Source organism: Mobula hypostoma, chromosome 5 (assembly GCF_963921235.1).
Source record: "Mobula hypostoma chromosome 5, sMobHyp1.1, whole genome shotgun sequence".
Taxonomy (NCBI): Eukaryota; Metazoa; Chordata; class Chondrichthyes; order Myliobatiformes; family Myliobatidae; genus Mobula; species Mobula hypostoma.
Genome location: NC_086101.1, coordinates 145,188,829 through 145,210,523, shown reverse-complemented (window position 1 = coordinate 145,210,523; position 21,695 = coordinate 145,188,829). Strand labels below are relative to the sequence as shown.

Genomic DNA, 21,695 nt, shown 5'->3' with positions numbered 1-21,695 from the left:
GTTTGCTCATTCTCTGATTGCAATATTTTGAAAACTCAAGTCTTTAAAGTCTCTACAACAAGCCTGGAGAAGGGGTTGTAGACGTCTCTTGCAGAAAATATGAAGACTTCACGGCCGCAGTTGCTCTGGTTCACCATCACAATTCTACACCTTGGCGTCAGTCCCAATGTTCCAGCCCGGTCTCAAGGCTCTACCACAGTCTCCGTGCGATAACAGGCTCTCCTTCCATTCCACGGGAGCGACTGTCTTGTTCTTCACCATTACTGTATAATGTATTGTATATTGTACTGCATACAAAAATCAAAAACCCTCTAAACTGACTTGGAATTACCTCACTCCTGGTACCAAATTTTGTAGCCTGGGGAAAAATACACACACAGGACAACAAGTACTTTTTTGAGTCTTAAATTTCTTTATCTGTTTTAGCTGTTGTATTGCAGAAAGAGGGTACCAAAATAAAAATGACAGAATAAATTTAAAAAATGATTCCTGCCATTACTAACTTCAGACCATACCTTTATTACGTATGTGGTATGAAAATAACTCAAACAAATTATACAAAACCAATATGGTAGTGGCAATTCTAAAAAGAACAATACAAACAATGTTAGAATCCCACCAACCCTGTACCTTATACAAAACCTTGAAAATATAAATCAATATATCTCATCTTAACTAAGAGATATACTCACATTTGGTACACACGTGCTTAACTTCCAAACACATATAGGCTAGACCTGGAAATGAGTTCTCCTCGCTCATGCTACGTGAACAGAGATTAACACATTCATATTACTCTGTTATATTCACATTTGGTCATGAAACAGTGAAGAAAGACAAATAAACTTTTACAATATATTGCCTTGTAGCTGAGTTACAAAAAAGACTAACCTAGCAGGCCAATTAAGGAACTTCACAATCACACTATCCAGCGCTGATCAATTTACTCACGATAATCTAAAGCATCCACGTGCAAAACACATCAAATTATTGATATTCTAGATTTACAAACAAGTATAAATGAATATTATTATGGATATTATCAAATATTATTCACCTTTCCTCACCAAACCTGGGAAAAGCATTTGAACGTCATCTTTTCTGGAACATGGCAACTCTTCATTCTACACCACCCACGCAAAATGACATCACCACTTTCTCTTAAAGGCACAGAAAGCTATTTTAGCATTACCAAGGTGAATACAATAGTGCACTTTAACAATTAAAAAAATAATATTCAACAGTCACCCGGTTACATGTATATGTAAATTTCATTTATAAGTTAGCTATCCAGTTGAGGTAGTAAGTGCAAACTTGGGGAACATTTTCTTTAAAAAGTAAGAAATGCCATTACCATCACATGTCTTTACTATCACACAACCCATGGTGAAGTTGTCAAGATGGCCCCAAAATCATTGGCAAACCAATCAAAAATGCAGAGACACAATTAGAGATGACCCAGTGAAATATCAGCAGCACCTTGAATGAAAAAGAGAGGTATAAAAAAAGGAGACAGGAAAACTTAAAATCTGACAATGACCAAAGCACAAATACAGATGACAGTGGAGAGTTAATCAAAGAAACCAAAGGGTTACCGATAAGAAAAGTAATGTAGTTCGAAGTTTTATATCAGAGAATACTCTGCCAGGATCTCCAGTAAGCCAGCAACAAGAACAGAACGACCACCATCTTCCTAAGGTTTCACCTGTGCACTAATGGAGACTATAATCAAATGCTTTGAATTTGAAGTGTTGCTTTTTTTAAAAGTTGGTGGGATTTTTGAATGTTTCGTAAGTCTTGCTAATATTAAAAAGAGTGTACAGAGTTGAGTAAATGTTTTATCTGTGTTTAACAAAGTGTTCTCTCTTATGGATAGTTGAAGAATAATGATCTCTATGATCTGTTTGTAATTTGAATTGTTGCTTATTCCAGAGTTGGAGATGGTCAGGCAGACGTTTTGTAACCATTATTGATATTTTTTAAAAGACTAGACTACGCCTAGTTCAGCTGAGCTGTCTATGTTCATGTTTCACATTGATGTTTTTAACAGTGTTCTCTCACTACCTGCCTAAAAAACTGATTTCGTATGGAATTTTGATAAAATGTGCAGACTGTAAGGATGTGTTTTTAATTGTAGATGTTGCTTCTTCTAGTTGGACAGATGTTTTGTCAGACATCTCCTCTATACCTACTTCCAGCACCTTAAAACTGTGCCCTCTCGTATTAGCCATTTCTACCCTGGGAAGAAGCCTCTGACTATCCACATGAGCAATGCCTCTCATCATCTTATATACCTCTATCAGGTCACCTCTCATCCTCCACTGCTCCGAGGAGAAAAGGCCGAGTTCTCTCAACCTATTCTCATAAGGCATGCTCCCCAATCCAAGCAACATCCTTATAAATCTCCTCTGCAACCTTTCGATAGTTTTCACATCCTTCCTGTAGTGAGATGACCAGAACTGAGGATTGTACTCCAAGTGGGGTCTGACCAGAGACCTATAGAGCTGTAACATTACCTCTCACCTCTTAAACTCAATCCCATGGTTGATGAAGGCCAATGCACCATATGCCTTCTTAACCACAAAACAAGCTCCCCTTGGATCCCAAGCCTCCTTACTTTCTCAATAAGCCTTGCATGGGGTACCTTATCAAATGTCTTGCTGAAATCCATATACACTACATCTACTGCTCTAGCTTCATCAATGCGTTTAGTCAAATCCTCAAAAAATTCAATCAGGCTCATAAGGCATGACCTTCCTTTGACAAAGCCTTGCTGACTATTCCTAATCATATTATGCCTCTCCAAATGTTCATAAATCCTGCCTCTCAGGATCTTTTCCATCAATTTACCAACCATTGAAGTAAGACTCTCTGGTCTATAATTTCCTGGGCTATATTTACTCCCTTTCTTTAATAAGGGAACAACATCTGCAACCCTCTAATCCTCTGGATCCTCTCCCATCTCAATTGATGATGCAACGATCATTGCCAGAGGCTCAGTAATCTCCTCCCTCGCCTTCCACAGTAGCCTGGGATACATCTCATCCGGTCCTGGAGTCTTATCCAACTTGATGCTTTCCAAAAGCTCCAGCACATCCTCTTTCTTAATGTCTATGTGCTCAAGCTTTTCAATCCACTTTAAGTGATCCCTACAATTACCAAGATCCTTTTCTGTAGTGAATACTGAAGCAAATTCTTCCTCTGTTGTTTGTACTAGGAAGAATACTTTCTTCATGCCAATGATTTAAAAGACCAGAAAAATACTATCGTCCTAAGTCCTGAAATGCATAACTAGGAAGCAATGAAGATAATTTATTCCCAGGTTTTTAAATAGCGTGCCAAAATCTATTATTTTTGATTTAATCCCATTTCATGAAAGGATATGTGTGGATAAATGTTTCTGTTCAAAACATGAACATGGTGAGATATGACTGTGTCTGCAGATTGATTAACAAAGCAATTAATTATGTTTAAATCCAGTTTTATACATCTTGAATTACTGATTAATGTCAGGCTGTCCCCTAGTGCAGAAACACAATTGAGACATATAAAACAAAATCACCCCACTACCATGAATTCAGAAACACCATGAATTTGTCAAGGGGATTCCTAAATTGAATCATGTGGGACCATTTCTTATGAGCTTTAGGTATCAACTTGTTTGGTATTTTGATTACAAAATTATAATACATGTCAAATTAAATCACACAGATCACTGGCTCTCTGAGTGGTGTGTGTGTGTATATATAGTTTGCTGTGTTACTCCTTCAGCAGCATTGATTTGAAGATTAGCCGCTAAATGTGGACCTGTCAATGATAGCATGTACCTCATGCATTCTATGAATCAGGCACAAGAAACCACACCTTGAGTACAGGAATAACCCCACACTGCACCATTTCAATTAATTCTCTATTATATGTTTTGGGAAAGATTGTGTCAGAATTCTGTTTGCTGTGCAGAACTGGCATGTTCAAACTTATTTTTGAAATTTAAGGTGAGCAGCTGGGTATTATTTTCATTCAAGAAGTCTTGACATGACTTTCAATAGAGATCACTAAATTATGGTATATCCTGAATGTAGAGATCAAGCCACAGAGCCCTGCCTTGATAGTAAAGTTCTGTGGTTCTGAGCTGCTTGACTTGCCCCTGTTTTCACCAAATGAAAACACGCAGTGGCCACTTATGAGGTACACCTGTTTGTTAATGGAAATATTTAATAAGTCATTCAGGTGGCAGCACTCAATGAATAAAAGCATACAGACATGGTCAAGAGGTTCAGTTGTTGTTCAGACCAAATATCAGAAAAAAGAAGAAATGTGATCCAAGTATCTTTGACCATGGAATGATTGCTGGTGCCAGATGGGATGGTTTGAGTATCTCAGAAACTGCTGATCTTTTGGCATCTTCATGCACAACAGTCCCAAGAGTTTAAAAACAATGGTGTGAAAAACAAACAAAAAAAAATCCCATGAGCAGCAATTATTCTATGGGTGAAATGCTTTATTAATGAGAGAGTTCTGAGGAGACTGGCCAGCCCTGTTCAAGCTGACAGGAAGGTGACAGTAACTCAAAAACCATGCAGAACAGTGGTGTGCAGAAGGACATCTCTGAATGCATAAGACATCGTACCTTGAAATGGATAGGCTACAGCAGGAGACGACCATAAACATACACTCAGTGGCCACTTCCTTGGGTTCAGGAGGTATGAGTGTATGTTACACAAATCTATTTACAGCCCAGTGCTGCAATAGAATCTTCTTGAAAGGCCTGCACCTAATATTGATCGCTACCTTCAATAAAGAGAAATGTAGCTTGCAGACGTATATTCAGTGAGAAAAAAGACATTCTCAGGAGGTGGAAGGGTCTACTTTGCAGATTAGAAAGCATCTGTTCCTCAACAAAGTTATCACTCCCTGAAGGTGGAAATTGTGCACAGAAATTATGGTGGTCATATAACAAAAATGGCAGAAGTAGACAAAAGGAAAAAGAAGTACCTATAGATAGTATAGCTTGGATTATTTGAAATATGGATTTTTACCAGTACAATGCAAACAACAGCAAAGGACTAGAAGCAGTTGCAAAAAGGGAGCCAATATTTTGGGTTGTTGAGCAATTTTCCAAAGAGATTATTTTCCTCACCAACATTTCTCCTTGTGCAACTGATGGGGCACTGTTAGTGATAGAATGTCCCTGTGGCGTTGTCCAGAAAGAACTACAATTTTCAACTCAGTGAACAGGAATGAGGCAAGGGTGGTGGAAACAGACAAAGGCAAAATCTTTGCTCTTCCCATGTGTTTGCAGGAATGGAGGTGGCTAGTTTATGAGTTGGTTCTTGCTCAGGGATAACTTAATTAGAGCAACTGAGCATGAACATTTTATCATTCTCAGATAAGAAGCTCTTTATTGTATAAATCATAGGTTTATAGAAGGAGCAGTCTGTGATCTGGTAGTCTTTGCCCAGTATTTGGCTGGCCTGGTTAGAATGCTTTGAATTGGAAAAAATAAACAGAATTGCCTAAGACACAAGACTGAAGGGAGAGCCATAAAAGAGTACTGCTTGTGCCACTTCCAATGAGAAGCTGACACAGCTCAGTCAGATTATGTGAACTACTGAAATTGAGATACGAGAAAGAATTACAGGATGTACATCATATACATTTCTCTGACATTAAATTGAACCTATTGAACTATGATAGATTGATCTGATAAGGAAAGAAATAAGAAGGAAGGATTTCAGGAGCATATAGCAACAACTCTGAGGAGACCGCCTATCGCAATGTGGAGATCACTTTGGGATCATGAGGAACATCTGGCCGGTGTAGACTCGTTTTGCCTGGGAAACTCTTTGGCTGTTCATGGAGGGTAAGGGAAACCGAGTGGATGTGCACACAGGTATTCATTTGTGTGAATTCACATGTTTATGAACTGAGCCATTAAAGTTAGTTGTCAGTAAATACAGATTCTCTCTGAGCCTAGCTGATAATTGTTATTGAGGGTTAATTCTCGTAACACCTATCTTCTTGAAAAAAGTTGTGCCAAACATATTTAGCATTCACTGTAATTTACAGACAACATCTTGTCCCCAAAAACCAAGTTGTTAAATTCTGTTATTGCAGCGGTAAATAAAATCAAGTCCCATGCTCTCAACTCTTAACTATTCCGAGAGCTTTGTATTGAGAATGCTGAACAGTTTAAATGCTTGCTGTCACGCATATAATTCAGATGGCTCTCAAAAGGAAATTGTCTGAGGCGATTTTATGCTCTTTTTGAAACTGATAAAATTCTTTGAAGGTTCAAATGATTCATTCAATAATCAACTCAAGAATATTAGGTGTGACATTGCTTATTTGTCAGAATTATTCACAAAGTTTAATACAATCAATCTTCAATTGCAAGGAAATGATGTGAATCTTATCAAAACCAAATCAGTCATCTCCAATTTTGTGCAAGTTAAACCAACTTAAGTGCAATATTTGCCATCGCAGCCTTTTTCATTTCTGAACCTCTGAGTTGGAAGAGAAAGAAAGGATATCAGGTAACACACACAAAATGCTGGTGGAACGCAGCAGGCCAGACAGCATCTATAGGAAGAGGTAGAGTCGATGTTTCAGGCCGAGACCTTTCGTCAGGACTAACTTCAGCCCACTTGGACATAACAGAGAGATTTCGGGATCTTTTCTCAATCCAACTATCAGTTGGGGATTTAAGTCCATTCCTGAACACTTATGTGAGGAATTAACAGGAAAGATTGAGGAAGAATTGATATTGTTACAAAATTACATTGAGTTGAAGCCAAGGTTCAGAAAATCATTTTAAGACTTTTAGTTGCAGAAAGAAATCTTTGAACACTATCTTGCACCATGGAAAAAAGTCAAGATGTTTAGTGGAGCATGGTTTCAGTGCAGTCACCCAACTTCTTTCAAAGCAACAAAACAGACTGCAAATTACCGAACATGGATGATTTGTGACTCCTGAATGACATTTAGCCTGATGTTGAGAAGCTGGTATCACTGCACAAGTTCATTGAAAGGTGAAAAAGCAATGAAGTAGTGAATAGTTGGAATAATGCACAACCTAAACTTGTTAAACTTGTTCAGGAAAATAGTTTACTGTAATTAAAGAAATAATTTTATTTACAGCTTTAATTGGATTTGAATATTTTTTCCATTATTTGTCACTGCTTTGCATTTGCTTTCTCAGTACATCGTAAATCAAATTCTTTATAGTTTTTATCTAATGACTGGAAAGGGAGTGGGTGGGGGTGCTCTGGGGATGTGGTCAGGGAGCCAAGGGGGTGGTAAACCAAAAAAGTTTGGGAAATAATAATCTAAAAGGACAGAATCATCAACTGCATTTGGGCTCCAATGGCTACCACAATATGGCCTTCAGAGGCACACCAACTTGATTTGTATTACTGTTCATCCAGAACTTCCCATCTAGAATTACTATGGTCCTTTCTTGGAAAGGGGCAGTCCCCCACATTCTCTAGGGTAAATAGAGATAATCATTTAATCCAGGATATAGAATGTTGTTGTTGTGTGTGTGCGATGCAAAAGTGGAATACGTTTTCTTTTGGCCTGTCCACTCATTTCAATGTTTATAACTCCACTTTTACCTTATCCATTTTCAGTTTGGTCCTCATATCCTTTGGTTCCTTTAGTAATGAAAATATCTATCTGTCACGCGATCGGCAACAATGAAAATATCAATCGAGTCAGATTTTATAAAAACAATCAAACATTTACTCAACTCTGTTCAATATAAAAAAAACAAATGAAAATCTTAACTGTAAGTAAACTGCTATGCGGCCATTTAACAAACCACCACTCAGTACTAGTTCTTAAAGTGATAAATGCGAAAACAGTTCTTAAAGTGGTAAATTCAAACACAGCTTTCAGAATGGTAAATTCGAAAGTCCAAGAGATTTATATAGTCAATTAAGAGAGACTTTCCTGAAGTAAAGAATTCCTCGAAGACATGATGTCACTGCCAATCCCAGCCGGATCCTGCCTTGTCCGCAAGATTCATGATGACGGAAATAAAATGGTTTAAAGGCACTGACCTTTCCCTCTGGATACTAGATACTGCACAACCTTTTCTGCTGCTTTTAGTGGAGGCTATCTCATGCAGATCACTCTTTCTTGAACAAATTCAATAATGGTTGATCCTTTCCAAACCGCTGAATGACTCCTTCAGGTTCCTGTCTTCTCTCTCCAATATTACTGAAAAGATACATCAACAAACCTGGCAGCTATTGGTTAAACTGCCAGTCCAACACTTTTATACCTAATAATAGAACATAAAACTCTGTTTTAAATCAAACTGCGTCATAAGGCAAATACGCAGCGGACCGGAGTATTTGGCTGACGTTCTAACTGGAAAACCATCTGTGTCACCCCAGGGGTCTCCTTTTATACCCAAGATGAACATGTGATCATGTGACCTCACATCGGCGGGAAAATTACATCAGGTGACTGCCAAAAGACCATTACGTCATGGTAATAAGACAGTCACAAGATACCCATGAGGTATGTAACATATCTCTGCTTTGAATGTTCTAAAGGAGGGAGTATCTACAACCTTTAGTGTATTCCAAAGGTTCACAACTCCTTGCAGAAAGAAATTTATCACATAGCACCTTGGCCAACCCCTTACTCTGAGACAATCCTAGTTCTTCAGAAACAGCCATTTCGCATCTAAATCTTGTACATCTTGATGATATTGTACTTCACTGAGCACAAAATAAATTTTTAAAATCTCTTCACAGGATACCCAACTCCAGCCGTTTTATTATGTGACTACCAACTCTAACTAAATTCTTCCTCACTGACAAAGACTAAAACCATACCTGGTATTTTAGTTAACCTATCTGGGATCTCTATACAATTACAACAATATTCCTTCTGTTTTTGTACCTCACCTATGAAATATAGGCTAACATACTCTACCCTTCTAATTGCATCTTCAACAGAATTTTCTGCAGCTCCTGACCCAACTCATAAATCTGGTCAACATGTTGACATGCTCCCCAACCCCACCTTCTCAAAAAGCATAAAAATTGACCATGGCAGAATGTGAGCCTACAAGAGGAGAGGCTGTACTTGATCTTGTATTGGGAAATGAACCTGGGCAGATGTCAGATCACTCAGTGGAAGAGCATTTTGGAGATAGTGATCACAATTCTATCTCCTTTACCATAGCATTAGAGGGGGATAGGAACAGACAAGTTTGGAGTAAGGGGAAATATGAGGCTATCAGGCAAGAACTTGGAAGCATAAATTAGGAACAGATGTTTTCAGGGAAATGGACAGAAGAAATGTGGCAAAAGTTCAGGGGATATTTGCATGGAGTTCTGCATAGGTACATTCGAATGAGACTGGGAAAGGATGGTAGGGTACAGGAACCGTGGTGTACAACCACTGTTGTAAATCCAGTCAAGAAGAAAAGAAGAGCTTATGAAACATTCAAAAAATTAGAAGATGTAGAAGATTATAAGGCTAGCAGGTAGGAGCTTGAGAAAGAAAATAGGAGAGGCAGAAGAGGCTATGAGAAGGCCTTGCGGACAGGATTAAGGACAACCTGAAGGCATTCTACAAGTATATGAAGACCAAGAGGATAAGACGTAAGAGAATAGGGCCAATCAAGTGTGACAGTGGAATAGTATGTATGGAACCGGAGGAGATAGCAGAGGTACTTAAGTATTTTGCTTCAGTATTCACTATGGAAAAGGATCTTGGTGATTGTAAGGATGACTTACAGTGGACTGAAAAGCTTGAGCATGTAGATATTAATAAAGAGGATGTGCTGGAGCGTTTGGGAAGCATCAAGTCGGACAAGTCATTGGGACCAGACGAGATGTACCCCAAGCTACTGTGGGAGGCAAGGGAAGAGATTGTTGAACCTCTGGCGATGATCTTTGCATCATCAATGTGGATGGGAGAGGTTCCAGAGGATTGGAGGGTTGCAGATGTTGCTCCATTATTGAAGAAAGGGAGTAGAGATAGCCCAGGAAATTATAGACCAGTGAGTCTTACTTCAGTGGTTGGTAAGTTGATGGAAAAGATCCTGAGGGGCAAGAATTACAAACATTTGGAGAGGCATAATATGATTAGGAATAGTCAGCATGGCTTTGTCAAAGGCAGGTATTGCCTTATGAGCCTGATTGAATTTTTTGAGGATGTGACTAAACACATTGATGATGTAGTAGATGTACTATACAGGGATTTCAGCAAGGGATTTGATAAGGTACTCCATGCAAGGCTTATTGAGAAAGTAAGGAGGCATGGGATCCAAGGGGACCTTGCTTTGTGGATCCAGAATTGGCTTCCCCATAGAAGGCACAGAGTGGTTGTAGACAGGTCATATTCTGCATGGAGGTCGGTCACCAGTGGTGTGCCTCAGGGATCTTTTGTGGGACACCTACTCTTCGTGATTTTTATAAATGACCTGGATGAGGAAGTGGAGGGATGGGATAGTAAATTTGCTGATTTCACAAAGGATGGAGGTGTTGTGGATGATGTAGAGGGCTGTCAGAGGTTACATTGGGACGTTGATAAGATGCAAAACTGGACTGAGAAGTGGCAGATGGAGTTCAATCCAGATGAGTGTGAGGGGGTTTATTTTGGTAGGTCAAATATGATGACAGAATACAGCATTAATGGTAAGACTTTTGGCAGTGTGGAGGATCAGAGGGATCTTGGGGTCCGAGTCCATAGGACACACAAAGCTAGAGCACAGGTTGACTGTGTGGTTAGGAAAGCATATGGTGCATTGGCCTTCATCAATTGTGGGATTGAGTTTAAGAGCCAAGAGGTAATGATGCAGCTATATAGGACACTGGTCAGACCCCACTTGAAGTACTATGCTCAATTCTCATTGCCTCGCTACAGGAAGGATGTGGAAACCATAGAAAGGGTGCAGAGGAGATTTACAAGGATGTTGTCTGGATTGGGGAGCGTGCTTTAAGAGAATAGGTTGAGTGAACTCGGCCTTTTCTCCTTGGAGCCATAGAGGATTAGAGGTGTACAAGATAATGGAAGTCATTAATCATGTGGATAGTCAGAGGCTTTGCCCCCAAGGCTGAAATGGCTAGCACGAGAGGGTATAGTTTTAAGGTGCTTGGAAGTAGGTACAGAGGAGATGTCAGGGGTAAGTTTTTTTACACAGAGAGTGGTGAGTGCATGGAATGGCCTGCCAGCAACGGTGTTGAATCTGATAGGGTCTTTTAAGTTACTCTTGGACAGGTACATGGAGCTCAGAAAAATAGAGGGCTATGGGTAACCCTCGGTAATTTCTAAGGTAAGGACATATTTGGCATGTGGACTGAAGAGCCTGTATTGTGCAGTAGGTGTTCTATATTTCTAATAATAAATTCCTGCTATTTACGTACTGACCTTCCCAACCAGGTAGATTGTCATTAGGTTTAAATCATGGAACAAAGAAAAAAAGTGATTACTTTCCAGGGAAGGATGACATGGAACTTGCAGGGAAGCCTTTTACAGGCTGGGATTCCCTTTGTCCTGTTACCTTTGTTCTTGGTGGTTGAAGTTGTAGGTTTAAGAGGCACAATCTGTGGTGAGCTGCCACAGCACATTTTGTAGATGATAAACACTACTGTTAGAAGGTCTGGATGTTTAACATGCAAGAGGGCACATCAATTAAAAGCAACTTTGTCCTACATACTATTAAGTTACTTGTGTTGACATGAGACTGCAGATGCTGGAAATCTGGAGCAATATACAAAAGAGTGGAGGAACTTGGTGGGTCAGGTACCATCTATGGAACTGTTAGTTAATGTTTTGGGTCAAGATCCTTCATCAGGACTGAATAATAACTCCACAGGTACTTCCTGGCCTACCAAATCCCTCCAGCTCGATTCAGTAGATTCATCATGATACCTAAAACTCTGACAAACATCTATAGATGCACAGTGGAGAATATCCTAACTAGTTATGTTCTGGCCTGGTATGGAATTACTAAAGCCCAGGAATGGAAAAATCTACAGAAAGTGGTGGATACCACCCAGTTCATCACAGAAAAAGTCCTCCACACCACTGAACACATCTACAAGGAGAGGCGCCACAAGAAAGCAGCACTCAGAATCAAGGACCCTTACGATCCAGGGCATGCTCTCTTCTCACTACAATGGGGCAGGAAGTCCAAGTGCCTCAGGTTCTACATCACTAGGTTCAGGACAGTTATTATCCTTCAACCATCAAGCTCCTGAAACAGTGTAGATAATTTCACTCACAACTCTGAACTGCACCTGCAAACCTATGGATTCACTTTCAATGACTCCACAACTCATAAGTCTATGAGTTATGTTTACAGTATTATTTATTTTATATTTGCACAAGTTGTCTTCTTTTGCACATTGGTTGTGTGTCAATCTTTGTTTATTTTTTTCATGGATTCTTTTATATATTTTGTTTTACTGTGAATAACTGCAAGAAAATGAATCTCTTGGTAACATATACATACTTTGACAATAAAGTGACTTTGAGCTCCTTTGGAGTTGATGTGCAAAAAAAAGCAACTGCCATTGCCTTGTTAGCCAGTCATGATAATCAAATTTCAAAAGTGCAGGGAGACTCACTAGATCAGACTGGCATTTATCTTGCATCATGAGTCATGTTTTCCAATATGCCTGAGGTTGAAAGCTAGGAATATTAAACTCAAACTAGAATTAATTGTTATTTAACAAACTGAATCACATTTGAGTTATAGCTGGAATGCCACTATATATATATTTTATCAGTTCTAATTACATCAAAAGGTTTCATCTGTAATATGTATGGTAGATTATTTCTGCTTATGTTCAAAAGTGATAAAGTCAGAATTACAAACTTATGGAGTGAAAATGCTGTACTTGTGAAAACTGCAAATCAAAGAGTTTGTTCTGTTAATGCAACACACACACAAAATGCTGGCGGAACTCAGCAGGCCAGGCAGCATCTATAGAAAAAAAAGCAGTTGATGTTTCTGGCCGAAACCTTTGTGTTCTGCCTGAAACTTCGACTGCTTTTTTCCACAGATGCCGCCTGGCCTGCTGAGTTCCACCAGCATTTTGTGTGTGTTGCTCGGATTTCCAGCATCTGCAAATTTTCTCATTCGTGTCCTGTTAATGCTCCATGTTCAGTGTTTTTGTGCTGGATGGCATTGTAATAACCAAGTTCCTGAATTTCATCACCGCTATATTCTTAAATCATTTCATCACTTGAATTTTTAAAAATTCAGCACCATTGTAGAAATTTCACTGTTAAAGATCTTGCCATCTAGCATCTCTAAACTTGAGCCAAATCATTAAGTGATAAAGTGTACCTCTCCCAGTTACAGAGTTTGTGTTGCACTAATATTCACTTCCCTCTGTTCTGCTACCATTGTTCATCAAGTTTAAATTAGCTCTCCCCAACTTAATGACTTGCTGGGATAACTTCCAAATTTGGTTTTCTCTGTATATTCCATGTGTAGTTGAATCATTCGCTGTTTTTGCTGCACAAAGGCAGTCTTTGAGCTAAGTGTGCTCTTGGCTGTGAACTGCAGTGATCTAAGTAGCCTGGGAGTTGGAGTTGGGACAGGCAGAATTTGTTCCTCACTCAAGGAAAAGGTGCAAATTTAAGGGTTCAGGAAAAAGGTAATGAAATGCTAACTCATGGGGGTTTACAACACTGAAACATATAATGAGCAATTTTTGTTAGAGTTAATTTATTGCTCTTACATTCACATTGAGAAAAGTAGACATCAAATCAAAAACAGCTGCTGTTGAATCTTTGCATTCAAATAACAAACTCAAACTTTTTAGGATTTTAAAACAAATTGTTAGTTACCAAAATTGGTTATTATTAACAGTCATGTTTGTAAACTGAAGTCAAAAAATGGATGCTTTTGAAAAGATTTTACACACTAACATTCAATAGCACAGTGTATCAAAACAAAATCAGTAAATGGTAATGTACTGCTACACAGGTTTAACTGTCCAACTTACTGGCAAATGTCATTTAATTTCTTGCTCAAGTAGTGAATCAAAGAAGCACTTGTCAAGAACTTTTATTAAATAGTTGCAAATAAATAGCAGCAACTTATTGAGTTAATTTCATAGAGAGTTTGACTTTACTTTGGGTGGTAATAATTTAGAGAAGTGTATCAGCTTTCATGGAGTCTGCTAATTTGCATTCCAAAGTTAAAAGGATTAATACTGCATGTTTTATAAGGAGATCATGATCCATTCTGTTACGTTACCATCCAAACTGTGAAGACACAACCTGACTTCACAGAACAGTATTTCTACCTAAACTGAAGTTAAATACTGTACAAAGCCTTGTAACAGCTGCTGACTTTTTCTTGAACAGAGGCTGGCTTGGGCATGTTACTTAATGAGTCGCAGAATAGGTATTGATATGTACTTACAAGTCAAACATATTTACTGAAAATGCAATTTGTCTTTGTACAGCTCCAAGTCTTACTGACAGTATTTCCCCTCAGCTTCAAAATTTTCTAGATTCCATTTACATTTAAAAACTATCCTCTGCTACTCTGAACCCTCCTGTGCTGATGATACTGCTGTGGTTCCTTACAAGAAGTTATCAAGCAGCCATTTTAGAGGAGAAAAATGCAGAAATAAAAAAGTAATTGCACTACAATTTGGAAGTTTAAAAATAATACAAAGGTAAGTTATAAATCTCAGGGCAAATTATGAATGTCTAAAATGTATTGTAAATAGCTTGCCTTTGGAGGGAAGACAGTACTCTTTATCTACTACAATAAATCTCCAGAACATGATGCACAAATTTAATATCAAGTCTGTTATGCTGTTTTTTTTTTAACCAATTTACACTGTAACTCCAAATTAATGCTTAGCTTGAGATTTATTCAATATTGTTCATATTTTTATACTTATAGATTAAGAGTTACTAATGCTAAGGAGATACACATTTCATAAAATGAATTCTCTTCATTAAATTAGTGGAATTACTAATCAAATAACTCCCAAATCTGTTCTTGTCCATTAGATCAACACAGGTCATAATCAACCAAGTCTTCATCCGAAAGGTCCAATTAGGAGAGTACTGTTAGCGTAACGGTCCCCTTTGTACGCTTCAGAATACTGACAGCTTCTTCGTGTGTGACACCTTCTAGATTTTGTCCATTGACAGCAATAATTTGGTCACCGCGTTTCAGGCGTCCATCTTCTGCAGCTGCTCCCTAAAAGCCACAATATTCTTCCATCAGGTCAGTTTATAATGAATTACTCTAATTGTGTAACTTGTGTACAAGGAAATCACAATACATCTCCTTAATTACTATAAGTAACTTGTGTTACATTTATTTAACTTCCCGTACTAATGGCAGCATAGAATAAATCTAACGCACTTTATTCAATGACCACAACTTACCACATATCTAGAACATTTGCACTGGAGATTTCCTGGTGGTGGCTGATGGAGTAACAGCAATCTGCCATTGCTCCAACTCTAATTATCTTACTATTTCCAACCTGTCTTGAAACTTCTTTTTTAGGTGTGATATTCTTTCATTATGGCTGGAAGGAGTGCCAGAGGTACTAAAAAGGATGATTTTCTGCCTCTTTGGATTCTATTATGGATTTGCTGCAAAATCATACACGAGAAGCCTCTGAGAAGTTTCAACAATTCAGCACTGAATTTAAACAAATAGATGGTAAATTGGATTCTATTCAACAAACTCTTAATGAACACAATAAAAGTATTAAAAGTAATGAGGACATTTTGTTGCCTCGGGAAATGGAAGTGGATGAATTGCAGAAACTTTGTGAAAAGCAATCGAAGTCCAATGAAAAGTTAAGACAGAAGATTATCAACCTAGAAAATAGAAGTAGAAGGAACAACCTATGGGTTCTGGGTCTCGAAGAATTAATTGAAGGTAATCATCCTATGGAGTTTTTTGCAAGAATTATTTCCGGAGATTTTGTCCTCTGTGTCTATGATCGATTGAGTTCACAGATCTCCTGCATTGACACCTCCTAACAATCAGAGACCAAGATCAGTAATAATCTGCTTTCAGGAATTTAAAACATAATTCACGAATCTCGTCAAAGAGGCACGACTGACTATAATGGTCGCAAGATTAGAATTGTTGAAGATTATTTGCCTGAGGTTATGCAGGAACGTGTTAAGTTCAAAGAAGTTATGTCCGAGCTTTTTAATAAGGGACTCAAGTCTTCCCTTTGCTACCCAGCCTGACTCAGAATCACACTTGAAAACGGTTCTTTCGAATGGTTCCACTCGACTGTTGAAGCACAAAAGCTTTTAAACTCCGAAGGCTAACTGTTTAGTTTCTCCTTACATGAAGACACAAGATTAAATGAGAAACTTTTAATTCGCAAATCCCGTCGAAGGGGCATGATTGGTTATAGGGTGGAATATTAAGATTCTTGAAGATTATTCACTTGAGGTTATGCAGGAATGTGCTAAGTTTAAACAAGCTCTGTTGGAATTTTTTAATAAAGGTTTTAACCTGTCCCTTGGTGACCCAGTTTGACTGAGAATCTCATTAAAGATGGATCCTTCGAATGGTTTCGTTTGAATGCTGAAGCACAAAGACTTTTTTTTAAAATTTGGAGGCTAACTGCTTAGTCTGTTTTTCCATGAAGATATAAGATTAATGTTTAATGTCTATCTGTAAGAATAATTGTATCTTTTACTTTTGGTAAACCTTTGTAACTAATTTCCTTTCGTATTTTTGATATACGAGAATTGAATCTCTTGTTTGGGTATTGTTTAGTCTAGGTTGGAATATAAATAACCTTGAAACTAATTGGAGCGATCACCAGGTTTTTTGGGGGGGGGTGTCCGTAGTTGTAGATGTCGACTTTCTATTGGTTGTTTTTTTTTCTTTGGGAGGTGGGCGGGGGTATGGTTTTTTTACCCCCAGAATCTGTTTTTGAATTTTTAGCCAACTTGTTGCTTGGTTACCATTTCTCAAGGTTTGTGGCTTGGTTTTTAACTTACATTTTAACCCTTTCTTTAAATAATATTAAAAATGGACCAAACTATTAATTTACTCAGTTTTAAAGTGAAAAGGGTTAAATCACCCTGTTAAACGTAATAAGATTTTGGCTTATATTAAGAAATTTAAGGTCGCTATTATTTTTTTTACAAGAAACTCACATACGCAAATGTGATAATCTACGTTTTTTTAGCCGTTGGAATGGACTTTGCTTTCATTCTTCTTTTCAGGCCAAATCTAGAGGAGTTTTGATTCTTATAGATAATATACTCTCCTTTGTGCAACATAGTGTCTGATACTAATGGATGTTTTGTTATAGTTTCAGGAAAACTAGAAAATAAATTAATAGTATTTGCCAATGAGTATGCCCCAAATGTAGATGATCCTGGATTCTTTGAGCGTTTAAAAAAATTTTTTTTTTATCAGATCTGAATCTTTATTCTTCGGTTATGGGAGGAGATTTTAACTGTTGGCTAGACCCAACTTTAGACCGATCATCTTCTAAGCCAGCGTCACTTAATAAATCAGCTTTGTTTATTCAAGCCTTTTTATTGAAGTGTGGTATAGTTCATGTTTGGCGTTTTTTACTTCCTTTTGATAGGGAGTGTTCGTTTTTTCCCCATGTTCATCATACATGTTCCAGGACTGATTAATTTTTTATATCGAAAGTCAAATGATTTAATCAGTTCGTTCCTGTGAATATAAAGAGATTGCTGTTTCAGATCACGCTCCTATATTTCTATCCTTAAAACTCCCTGATCTTCCTCAAACCAACAGATTTTGGCATTTTAATACAACTTTGTTATCTGATAAGGAATTTTTAAAATTTCTAGAAAAGCATATTATATTGTTTTTTGAAGAGAATAAAAAGGAAGAGACGTCTAATCTGATTGTATGGGATACTTTCAAGGCCTATATTAGAGGACAAATTATTTCTTATACTGTGAGTGTTAAGAATAAAGCTAATAAAAAAATTGAATTAGCCAATCAAATCAAAAATATGCTATAGCTCCAGATCCTGTTTTATATAAAAGACATGTTGAAGTTAAAACTAAATGTGATCTTCTGTTAACATATCCAATTGAAACTCAATTTCTTAAAGATAAAACTCAATTTTACATTCACGGAGATAAATCAGACAAAGTATTGGCCAACCAATTAAAAACTTTTGTAGTTAAATGACAAATTAAAGAAATTTGCAAAACTAATGGTGAAAGGACAACTGATTACCCTGAAATAAATGATACCTTTAGAGAATTCTATTCTAAACTTTATAGTTCTGATTCCCCTAAAGATAATACTGTAATGAATAATTTTCTAGATCAATTAAATATCCCTGCACTTTCTGCAGATAATTGCAAACAGATGGATCAACCCATTTCTTATGAGGAAATTGCCGAGGCTATACGTTCATTACACTTGGGGAAGGCTCCAGATCCAGATGGAGAATTTTATAAGGCTTTTTCTTCATTAATTATACCGCAGTTACACTTAGTCTTTTTGGATTCTTTCAGATTGGGTAGTTTGCCTCAATCTTTTTATGAAGCTTCTATTTCGCTTATCCTAAAAAAGAACAAGGATCCAACTGAATGCTATTCATATAGGCCAATTTCATTACTCAATGTTGCTGCTAAAATTCTTTCTAAAGATCTGGCTTGTAGGATTGAAAATATTTTACCTTCTATTATTTCTGATGATCAGACTGGATTTATTAAAAACTGACATTCCCATTTTAATATGCACCGTGTATTAAATGTTACTTGCTCTCCTTCTCAGGAGATATTGGAATGTGTGATATCCTTAGATGCTGAGGTCTTCGATCGGGTTGAATGGAATTATTTATTTAAAACCTTAGAAAAATTTAATTTTGGACCAGATTTTACTTCATGGATTAAATTACTTTATTTATCTACTTCTGCTCGGGTTCTTGCTAATTTTCAAAATTCCAAACCATTTAAACTTCACCGCAGAACTAGGCAAGGCTGTCCGTTGAGTCCTTTGCTTTTTGATCTAGCTTTAGAACCCCTTGCCATTGCTTTTCGAGAATCTAATGATATCTCTAGTATTTTAAGGAGAGGTATCACCCACAAAATCTCACTTTACGCTGATGATATATTGCTTTTTATCTCTAATGTTAAGGCATCGTTACCCTGCGTACTTTCTTTACTCTCCCGTTTTAGCCACTTTTCAGGATATAAATTGAACCTACATAAGAGTGAATTATTTCCTTTAAGTAATTTGGTATTAATTAATACTACTCTCCCTTTTAAAACTATAAAGAATCAATATACTTATTTGGGTGTAATAATCACTAGCAATTACAAACACCTGTTTAAAGAAAACACTCTTACTTTATTGAACCATGTAAAAAAGATATTATTAAATTGGTCACCTCTTTCAATATCGTTGACTGGATGAATTAATTCTATTAAAATGAATATTCTACCTAAATTTATGTATCTTTTTCAGGCTTTACCCATTCTTATTCCTAAATCCTTTTTTGACTCTCTTGAATCTATTTTACCCTCTTATATATGGAAAAACAAATGTCCTCGTTTAAATAAAGTTCACCTTCAAAAACCTAAAAAGTCTGGAGGTTTAGCCTTACCTAATTTTAGGTTTTATTACTGGGCAGTTAATATAAGATATCTTATGTTTTGGCTATATTATATTAATCGTGTAGACTGTCCGGTATGGGTTTCTTTAGAAGCTAACTCTGTTAATAAATTTTTTATTATTTCTCCTCTTGGATCCTCACTTCCTTTATTTGTAAGTAAAGTAACTGATAATTTAATAGTTAAACATACTCTGAGGATCTGGATACAACTTAGAAAACATTTTGGTTTACTGAGATTTTCCCTTTCTAGTCCTATTTATTCTAATTTTTTTAAACCCTTCGTGACTGATTTAGTTTTTAAAGAATGGGACAGGTTGGGTATTAAATGTTTTTGGGATCTGTTTGTTGAAGGAAATCTTTCTTCACTTGAGAAATTGTCAGCTAAATATAGCTTACCCAAAAGTCACTTTTTTAGATATCTACAAATCAGAGACTTTCGAAGATCTCAATTATGTACATTTCCTATAAGATCAGATAAGAACTTACTAGACGTAATTTTTAATTTGACACCTTTTCATAATGGTTTCAATACCTAATACTTATGGTATATTACTGGTGACAAGGAATGTTCCTTTAGACAAAATTAAGAATCTCTGGGAACAAGATTTACAGACATCAATATCTGAGGGAACTTAGAATGAAATTTTTAAACTGGTTAATACTTCATCATTATGTGCTCGCCATTCCCTCATACAATTTAAGGTGGTACATAGAGTCCATATGACTAAAGATAAGTTATCTCGTCTTTATTCGGATATATCTCCCTCCTGTGACAGATGTAATAATGGAGAAGTTTCATCAATTCATATGTTTTGGACTTGTCCATGTCTTGAAGAATATTGGAAGGAAGTTTTTCAAACTTTTTCTTTACTTTTCAAAGTCAATTTTAAGCCTAATCCTCTGGTGGCCCTATTCGGCATTGTTGCAGGACAAGATATCAAGCTGAAGACACCTGCTTACCTTTGTAAAAACTGTTTTAACATATATAGGCAGATCCCCATGAGGACTGCCATATCCACCAACAATACTAAAACCCAGACCATCAGTACCTCTGTCTAAAGTAATTGTCTTGTATTGTGGAGGCCTGAAAAACAAATGGAAACAGTGATGTTAAGAACTGCATTGACCAGATGTTGTAGGTGAGATAATTACACCATTACCAGTAGCTGAAAGGGAGGGGTTGGTTTCTGGTCTGCTCTATTTAACTTAGTTCCACACTCCAGCGTTGACCTATCATTCTTAAACTTAATCTCCAGATCCATCTACTAAGAGAATGTGATTCTTCCACCTCTTTAGGTTGGGCATACCAGGTTTACGACCATTATTAATCATTAACAGAAGATTGTCAATTTTCCTTATTCCAAGACTGGCCCTAGCTTCTTCAATCCCTTTATTCAATTGAAATTCCTCATCATTGGTATATTCCTGTTATATCTTACTCCCCATTCTATACAGATTCTTAAGCTTAGGCCCAACCTGCGATTTGTGAAATTTTAATATTTTCTGTTTTTCGTTTCCATCACTTAATTTTAAAATACAAATAAATACTGTGTTTTCTTAACCAGCTTGTTAACTTGTTAACCAGAATGCTCAAATATTTGTGAATGCTCTTTCTGCTGTAGCATACCTTCAATAGCACTGCCAATCTCCTACAAGGTCTATCCCAACAGACAATAGCTTAATAATCCGCAGACCCTCTTCAAAGGAGAATCAGAGGGTCTCCATCACACTAACCCCCGTCTCAACCAGTACACACCTGGCTGAACTTACCCTTCCACTCAACTTCTCCAACTCCATTTGCTTGACTTTTGTGAAGGAGAGATAGATTGTCTAGTTCCGTGCTACAGTTTACGAACAATAATTGCATTATATCCTCAGAAAATACTTACGCTAAGTCATCATGAAGGATGCTGCTTGCTGTCAGCCCTGACAGTGAAAGGGTAGTTGTTGCATGTTCCTGTTGCTGATTGGTTACCACACTAACATCACCGCCTGCAACAACCTATGAACAACCAAAATTTTAACCAAGTGCCTCACGTAGTATGATGCTATGCAGCGTACCACATATGATTGCAGTTTGGGCTAACAGAAATC

At 37.2% G+C, this 21,695-nt stretch overlaps 1 protein-coding gene across 12 annotated transcripts in view; it reads right to left on the bottom strand.

Annotated features, from left to right (window-relative positions):
* Window positions 1-13,698: 13,698 nt before the first annotated feature.
* The window catches only part of LOC134347066 (multiple PDZ domain protein), a 234,251-nt gene continuing 226,254 nt past the window's right edge, over window positions 13,699-21,695 (bottom strand). For all 12 annotated transcript variants that reach the window (XM_063049149.1, XM_063049152.1, XM_063049156.1 and 9 more), the window contains 3 exons: window positions 21,491-21,603; window positions 20,562-20,685; window positions 13,699-15,202 (listed from right to left, as the gene is read on the bottom strand). In XM_063049149.1, coding sequence (XP_062905219.1) covers window positions 15,056-15,202; window positions 20,562-20,685; window positions 21,491-21,603 — 384 coding nt within the window. In that variant the 3' untranslated portion in view covers window positions 13,699-15,055. The remainder of the gene's footprint in view (window positions 15,203-20,561; window positions 20,686-21,490; window positions 21,604-21,695) is intronic.